The sequence below is a fragment of the Apis mellifera genome, linkage group LG12 (genome assembly GCF_003254395.2).
Source record: "Apis mellifera strain DH4 linkage group LG12, Amel_HAv3.1, whole genome shotgun sequence".
NCBI classification, from domain to species: domain Eukaryota; kingdom Metazoa; phylum Arthropoda; class Insecta; order Hymenoptera; family Apidae; genus Apis; species Apis mellifera.
In genome coordinates this window covers 8,107,502-8,116,453 of record NC_037649.1, presented here as the reverse complement: position 1 = coordinate 8,116,453, position 8,952 = coordinate 8,107,502, and the positions used below count along the sequence as shown (strand labels likewise).

Sequence of the window (8,952 nt, the reverse complement as noted above, 5' to 3'; positions counted from 1 at the left end):
TATCCATACGATATATAATTTTTCCAACATTTTCCTAAAATTAACATTGCTAGAAAGAGAAATCACGCAAAGATATGAAGTTTAAAAATACGATGAAAACAATGAAAAATAATAATAATAAAATAATAAAATATATACAATGATAAAATTGGATGGAGAACGAAAAATTTCCACCGCAGTCCGAACGAGGAAGCTCGTTCCACGAAGGAAGAGTCGAACGACATCCGGAAACGGGAGCCGACACCTGCCCCCCTCCCCGATTAATTCGCAGCCAAACCGCCCACGCCTTCCCGCCACTTCCTCCGCGTCTTCCACCGCTTCCGTCTGGCCAACATCTGTCCGATTCTTTCCATTCTACTCGCCGTCGTTTACAGATATACATCCGTCCACGATATTCTCCCCACTCTCCCCTATTTCTGCCGCTCGTCGCCCCGCGGAATAAAAAGAAATAAAATCCGTCGTCGAACGTCGGACAGAGAAATCAGAGAAAATAAAGGTTGCGCAAGTCTTGTTGTCGACAAGTTGAGAAACTTTATTATTAGCGGGTAATTTTCCGTTACGATTATTCTCACAGTTTGTTTACGTGTAAAAAAAAAAGAGCATCGATATCGTGGCATCAATTTATTAATCTGAGTTATTCTCTTACGTGTGATTTTTAGCTTTGGATCCATTCTTTTTTCTCTTTTAATTTCGTTGCGAGTTTTTTTTTTTAGGTATTTTTAAATACGATAAAACGACGAGAAAAGCTTGGCTCTTCTTTAATTTCGGCAGTTTATTTTTTTTTCTTTTAGGTATTTTTAAATAAAATGCACGAGAAAAGCTTGGCTCAATCGTCAAGATTTTTTACAACCAGTGTTTTATTGGTTTTGGAAATTTTCTGTGCAAGCGAATTAAAAGTTTCTCGATTCTTTTATATAAATTTTAATCCGGTAAATTGAAGGATCAATTTCCATCTAGGTAGATAAAAGCATGCGTCTAAATAACGGTGGTGAAAAATTCAAGCTGTACATCCGCGAGTTTTATTCACGCACACGTGCGCCACGTGCGCCACGTGTAAGAGGGCGGAACACACCGTTCCTTTGAAAATTTTCTCGAGCAAGCCGGAAACGGGCAACCTCTTTCCTTTCCTCCGGAAAAGGGGTTCGAGGAACGAGGGTTACGAGAATAGAAGCTGGTTCGTTTCGTCGTTTCGCCTCGGCTAAAAGCTACCGCTTTTCGATATATCGATGTAAAATGATTTTCTCCGTAACAGATCTGTCGTATTAAATCGAATTCGATGGATTTTTTTTTTTTTTTTACTGATACAAACAACGGATGGAAATAAATTTGAGAGGTAAAAATATCGAGAGTTATCGATGAATATTGATAAGAGAAGAGAACTCTCAAATTTATTTGCACTCCGTATAAACAAATGAAATTTGTTACGAGTAATTTAAATAATCCAAGCTTTCGACAAATAACAAATTTCCCATTTTTCTTTGGAATCTACGTTTCTAAAATTTAATTTCGATCCTCGTCAACAAGATCTGTTTGCATAGTCGAGAATCAATTCTCGTATGAATAACACTTCTTTTCATATTGGTTGAATATTGTAATTTTAACGCAGAAAACTGAACGTTAATCGATGGCCATTGATTTTAAAATTATTTCAAAAATTCTAAAAAAAAATTCTAAAATTTTTCCAATATGGGATTGATCAATCGACGCGATTTTTCTCAACGCCGCGTTCAAAATAAACAAACAACATTCTATCAAAGTTGATTACAAGTAGATTGGATCATTTTTGCCGCTCGATATAATTATCGTTGACTCTCCGTGACGAAATTCGACATCGAAATTGTTTGCTTTCGTAACGATTCAGTTTACGCAGTTTATTCTTGGAGGAATAACGTATCGTGTCTACGGGTCAGAATGTGAGTATTTTTTTTTCCATTCAAAATCTTTTTTTTCTTTTTTTCAATATTAACATTCCCCCACCTCCGTTATCGAACGATAAAAGCGAAACAATTAGATGATTGAAGAAAGAGAAGTAAATATAAATTTTCCAAGGAAATAAGTATTTATATACACATTTGTTCGTGTATATAATTTCGCACGATCTTCCAGCATCGTTTGCAACGTTGTCATAGCTATTATAGAGACAAGAACAACAGGTGGAATGTGCATGGTATTCCATATCATCACCAAGCATCCCTTCCCGTCATCTCAATCATCCTTATTAAAAAGTTACTAAAAAGTGAAAGCAAGAAACGAGCAATAATAAAAAATAAAATAAAATTCTATCGTTTCGTGGACATTAATGTAAAGAGATATCATTTAAAATATTTTAAAGATGAAGATTAATAAAATTCAATATAAAAAAAAAAAAAAGATTGAAGTGATTGAACAAATGATTTTCAAGTTGATCAATTATAAAATGTAAAATGTAAAATTCATCTAGTGTATTTTTTATGCAGAAAATACTTTCTTATCTTCATTCTGTTCCACAGTCTCATTTCAACAAATGATTTTCAAGTTGATCAATTATAAAATGTAAAATGTAAAATTCATCTATTTTTTATGCAGAAAATACTTTCTTATCTTCATTCTGTTTCACAGTCTCATTTCAACAAATGATTTTCAAGTTGATCAATTATAAAATGTAAAATGTAAAATTCATCATCAGTGTATTTTTTATGCAGAAAATACTTTCTTATCTTCATTCTGTCCCACAGTCTCATTTCTCGCGATCCATCAATAAATTAAACGGAATTCAATTAATTTAATTAATCCACATTTACTACGTTATAACATAGTTATAACGGTTGCTTACCTAACACACATTGTGAATACGCGATAAACTTGGCCTGATCTTTTTATATCGGGCGTATAATCTATAATTAGATAATAAATTGACGCAAGAATAGCGATTTATTGAAATGTTTACTGAAATAAAGTGTAGGATAAAAAAGATGTAAAATCGACAACATTCCTCGTTATGCTTTGTTACCTTTAATCATCGTGGCGAGTTGTTTAAAAATAACTCTTCCAAGAGTTACTTTCATCAATTCTTTCTCGTATCGATAATTTTAACCACTGATAAAAATCTAAAATAAATGTAATAAAGGACACGCTCTTATCTTATCTTTGAAAAAACAATCAAATCAAATCTCAAATTGTATACAAATATATAAGCCTCGATTTAAAAAAATCATATTCAAATTACAATAATCCAATAAAAATATTCTACCATTATTATATTATGAAAAAAAGATGACAGATATTTCAAACAATATTTTTGATTCAAGTTTAATTAATAATTATCATCCAAAGTGCAGATCAAATGTCCAAACGATTCCCAAATAAAATATATTTTTTTAATTAAGATAAATTCTATCCAAATTCCTAACACAGGATCTACGTACATTTCTATGTAAAAGAATAACGATAGATCCATATTTCGAATAATGCATCGTTCAAACAAAATGGAGATACGAGATATTTTTCTTTTTTTCTTTTTTTCGAAGAGAATTCCATTCAAAGACAAAGATATATTTTGCAAAATGTTTGGGGATATTCTCCAAATCCAACGTTTTCTCGAACCGTTCATCGAGGGCGGGAAAAATCGCTCGATGGATATTTTTCGTGGGGCAGGAAAACGCGTATGCGGAAAATTCATTCATAGCCGGTAGAATGGCTCGGGATGAACGAGCGTCCTTCGATTCACGAGAAATTTCGGGTCAACGGGACGGAGCTGGGATAGCTGGCTGCACCGGGGACCGGAAATGAGGTCGAGAATGACGTCATCGCGTTCAGTGCCGTTCATTCAACCCCCGGGGACAAACTGGGTCACCGGGCCAACCCATTCGAAATGATACTCGGCTCGAGGAAAACTCACGCAACTGACTCTAACTTCTAACCTCTTCCTCCGCATCTCCTCCACGAGATCCTCTTCTTTTTCCTTTTCTCTCTCCTTCTTTTCCCGGGAAAATCGAAAAGATTCATCATCATGTAAATCGTTCGGTTTAAAAATTGCTTTTGAAGAATTGTTTTGTAAATTTTCGTGAAAGTGTGAAATATCAATTAAAGATCAATTTTCGAATGAAAGTTTGTATATAAGAGGAAGATTTTAAATTATTCTGAATTTAATAATTCCTATTTGTTAAGAAAAGTTCTAGAGAATCATTGTTTAAATAGAATTCGTTACTTTTTTCGAAATTTATATTCTTTTTTCTATTATCCATTTTTCTTCCTCTTCTCTGCAATCTATTTCACTTTTACTCTTCAGAGATCCGAGTATTCGTATAAAATTTATTAGCCTAAGTGGAAAGTTGTACTATGCAAAATATACCTCCTTTCCTCTGGTAAAATGGTAATCTATTTCCATAAGAAATCGAAATAAATAGACGTATTAAACAGATTTCTAATGGATCGAGGAAAGGAAAGGCAATTTTTCCATCCAGACTTTCAAAAGCGATCGCGCAACCTTAATAAATAAATCCGTCTCTTTATTACACTCTTCGAGTTTCTTTGTTATAAAACAATTATATTCTCACATAGTGAAACGCTGTCCAATTATTTATTAACGAACCGTAATTACCTACACCATTTATCGTCATGTTTAATCGTTTTCTCGAAACAATTCTTCGATCCGTGGAACGAATTATCCCAGAAAAATCTCTTCATCGATTCGTCTCTCTTCGAGAAACAATTTCGAATAAAACCTTTTATCATCAGATTACAGTCAGATTATTATCATTTTCAAATTATCAAAAACATTCCTTTTTTCGTCTGGATCGAATCGAGTTAATCATTCGTATTTCAAAAAAACGAAATACGTTTCCTAAATCTTTCAACGTCCAATTCTTTTTCTTATCTCTTTGTCGTTTCTCCGTGTTACAGCGCGCCTTCCACGCGACGTTACGCGCCACCAGCGTATTTGGCGATTAACCGTCGGCACACGGCACCAATATATAAACATAAACACGTGGCAAAACAGATATATAAATGTTGGACAGAGATGCCGAGTTAGTTATCATCCGTGCATAACTGGAAGATGGAATTCCTCAGCTTCGACGTGAAGAATCACACTCTTGCGTTGCGGAGGGCGGATGTGCCGAATCCGGGGCCGAACGATGTTCGGATCAGGGTTGCTTATTCCGGCATCTGCGGGACCGATCTTCATATATTGGAAGTACGTCGTCGTTCTTCTGGTTTCTTTAATCCGTTAATCGCGTTCCGTAGCGAGAAGCTTTTTTCGTTTCGACGGTTTTCAATTGTTGACCGGATGATGTTTGGAATAACGTGAAATTTCCTCCAAGCAGTATAATTCATGATAACGAGAAAATTTCCTTTTTTTTTTTAATTAATGCGTTGATGATTAATGCGTGCGAAGATCTCTGGAATGTGCATTGCATTTTGAGCTGTATGTCTTTTATTATGAATAATGAGCATGATGATACAAAGTAACAAAGCTTGAATGTGAATTTGTCCTTTTTAAAAAAAAATCTTAGAATAGAAAGTTTTCTTTTTCTTTAATCATGCGGAGATCTCTGGAATGTGTATTGCATTTTGAGCTGTATGTCTTTTATTATGAATAATGAGCATGATGATATAAAGTAACAAAGCTTGAATGTGAATTTGTCCTTTTTTAAAAAAAATCTTGGAATAGAAAGTTTTCTTTTTCTTTAATCATGCGGAGATCTCTGGAATGTGTATTGAATTTTGAGCTGTATGTCTTTTATTATGAGTAATAACAAGTAACAAAGTTTGAATGTGAATTTGTCCTTTTTTAAAAAAAATCTTGGAATAGAAAGAGTTTCCTTTTTCTTTAATCATGCGGAGATCTCTGGAATGTGCATTGTATTTTGAACTGTATGTCTTTTATTATGAGTAATGAGCATAATGACAAATAACAAAGCTTGAATGTGAATTTGTCCTTTTTTAAAAAAATCTTGGAATAGAAAGAGTTTCCTTTTTCTTTAATCATGCATTGATGTGCAGAGATCTTTGGAATGTGCATTGCATTTTGAGTTGTATGTCTTTTATTATGAGTAATAACAAGTAACAAAGTTTGAATGTGAATTTGTCCTTTTTTAAAAAAAATCTTGGAATAGAAAGAGTTTCCTTTTTCTTTAATCATGCGATCTCAGATCTCTGGAATGTGCATTGCATGCTGTATGTCTTTTATTATGAGCAATGAGCATGATGATAAAAAAGTAAAGAACAAAGTTTGAATGTTTTTTTAAAGAAATATAGTGTAGAAAATCTTCTTACAATAGGAAAAATACCAGGCATTCGTATGTCTATTTGTGATATTAGATGATTAAGATAGATAAGGAGGATATAAATTGTCTCAAATTGGCGTTATTCAGGAAATTGTTACATAAAGATAAGAAGGAATTTTTTACTACATTGGAAAGAAAAATATCGTTGAAGGACAATTAGAATTAGCTATTGTTATTTATTAACAATAAAGAATTCAGTTCACTTCCTTTTTTTTTTTTTTGATTCAAACTTTAGATTGAAATTTCATTTATATCTGATAAGAACGAATATATGTATTTCTTGTTCTTTTTTTATTTTATATACAAAATAATCTCGTCCTACTAACATTTAAATATTTCACAGCAAACACAATCTACTTGTTTTGAAATTTTATACGATCGCGTGTATTCCTTTCCTTCCTTTTGAAACACGATCGCAATTTTTCGTTTATTTTTCCTATCTGTAATGTGCGTGTAAAAACGAAATGCAGCATCATATGTGGAAAAAAGATGAATAATTAAATATCTTTTTTCGCGTGAGCATTACGTTTTTTTTTTCTCTTTCTTTTTCCTCCTCTTTCTTCTCCTTTTATTCTTCTGACCTCACGAGACTTTACTACGCCGTTACGACCGTACCGCAAAAAAAATTGCATAATTCCTTGTAACACATACACAACAAGTATTTCCAGAGATAGACATTATGACCGCGTGATATAAGCGTTAGCTTTTTGATAAATATTCACGAAACACGATATCAACCGTATACACAGTGCGCTTTATCGTTCCCGTGCATGTAACCGCATTATACCGATTGGAATATTACCATGGGTATGACAATAATTCCCGCTTTTTTTTTTTCCCCTTTCCAAACGATGCGAAATAAATCTCGCGATACCGGGCCGAGACACGACAATGGAAATGGTTTCGTGATAAGGAAAAGTTCAATATAAAAATAAAAGCTCGAAGTAGATGGAATAAGTTGATAGTTGTATCGTAATTGTCATCAGTCGTGAAAAGTATTCTAAACGTTTCTAAAAAAAATTAATTAATTTCGATTATTCTTACATTCACGTATATTCCGTTTCTCTAAAATTTATAATCATTCAATATTCTGTATAGTAATTTTAATTACAAAAAACTAACGAAAAAAATTGTATTTCATAGGGATCGTTTCCATGCAAGAAAGATGGCTTCCTCACTCTTGGCCACGAATTCGCAGGCACGGTAGACGCGATTGGCTCCTCGGTGAAGAACTTCAAAGTCGGGCAAAGAGTGGCTGTCGATCCTAACAGTGGATGTAATACGTGCAACTACTGTCACGATGGTTCTTATCAGCACTGTAGCGCCGGTGGTATAAACAGCACGATAGGGATTTATAAAGACGGTGGATTTTCCACTCACGCTATCGTACCCGAAAGTCAGGTTCGTTTCTATCAATTTCACAGATCGAACGATATATTAAACTTTGTTAACTTTTTTTCCTCTCATTTTTAATCCATTCAGGTGTATTTAATACCAGACGACGTCGAATTGCATCAAGCCGTCCTCGTCGAGCCTCTGTCGTGTTTGGCTCACGGATGGAAGAAACTTAATAGCGTCAACGTTGGTAGCAACGTGCTCGTAATTGGCGCCGGAATCATTGGTCTTTTGTGGGCTTGTATGTTACATTTGCACGGGCTTAGGAAATCCGTGACGATCAGCGAGCCTCAGGAAAAACGGCGGAAACTGGTGACGAAACTTGGTAGGGATGAATCTCGTCGAGTATTTTTATTTTTAATTTGCAAACGAATTGCGTTGAATTGAAAAAAATAAAAAAAGATAAAAAGTTTTTGTTCTGCATTGTTCAGTAAAGCTAAGTATATGTGCTTTAAACGTTGCAATATAAATAATGAAAAGGATATCCGAACGAATAATGTATGAATTATGTATTTGATGTGTAATTCTCTTGATGATTGGCATTATTTCTTTTCGATAATACTGCTTTTTTTAATTAAATAATTAATCGAATTACAAAGTTATTATTGATAAAAGAAAATTGCGATGACTATATTTTTCAGATCTGGATTTTGAGGCAAAGAGTCCAGAACAATTAAAGAATTCGTATGACGTGGTCGTGGATTGTAGTGGTTCCGCACCCGCTATAGAAGCAAGCATTCCTTTATTAGCACCAGGTGGTCGTTTATGTATATTCGGAGTCGCCAATCCCAAAGCTAAATTCAGCATCGAACCATTCCAGGTAAATTAATCATAATTGTATGTCATTCCATTCCCACGCATCTGAGTCATCATTTTTTTACTCGTTTTTTAATCATCTCTTCATATTAAAGCAATCGATGGATAATCGGATATAAATTAATTATTAATTTAACTTTTACTCTGCAACAGGTATATTTAAAGGAATTGACGATATTAGGTGTAAACATAAATCCTTTCTCATTCCCCAGAGGATTGGGTTTATTACGTGCAATGGCTGATAGATATCTGAATTATGATAAGTTAGGTATTAAAGTATTCTCGTTGTCGCAGTATCGTGAAGCTTTGGAAGCTCTGAAACGAGGTGAAATCAGTAAAGCAGTTTTCAAATTGTAAAAAGGAAAATTAAATATGAAATTAAATAATAAAATAAACATTTTTTAACAATAATTGAACATGTTTCATTATTTTGTTCTTAACATATGAAACAACAGGTAATAATGTAAGAAAAAAA

General features: G+C 33.6%; 1 protein-coding gene across 1 annotated transcript; it reads left to right on the top strand.

Moving 5' to 3' along the window:
- Positions 1–1,864: 1,864 nt before the first annotated feature.
- On the top strand, positions 1,865–8,893 carry LOC410167 (sorbitol dehydrogenase). The gene is made up of 6 exons (XM_393651.6): positions 1,865–1,913; positions 4,882–5,173; positions 7,410–7,667; positions 7,749–7,986; positions 8,303–8,481; positions 8,631–8,893. The coding sequence occupies exons 2-6, from the start codon at positions 5,036–5,038 to the stop codon at positions 8,832–8,834; spliced, it is 1,017 nt and encodes a 338-aa protein (XP_393651.3). The 5' UTR covers positions 1,865–1,913; positions 4,882–5,035; the 3' UTR covers positions 8,835–8,893.
- The last annotated feature ends 59 nt before the right edge of the window (positions 8,894–8,952 follow it).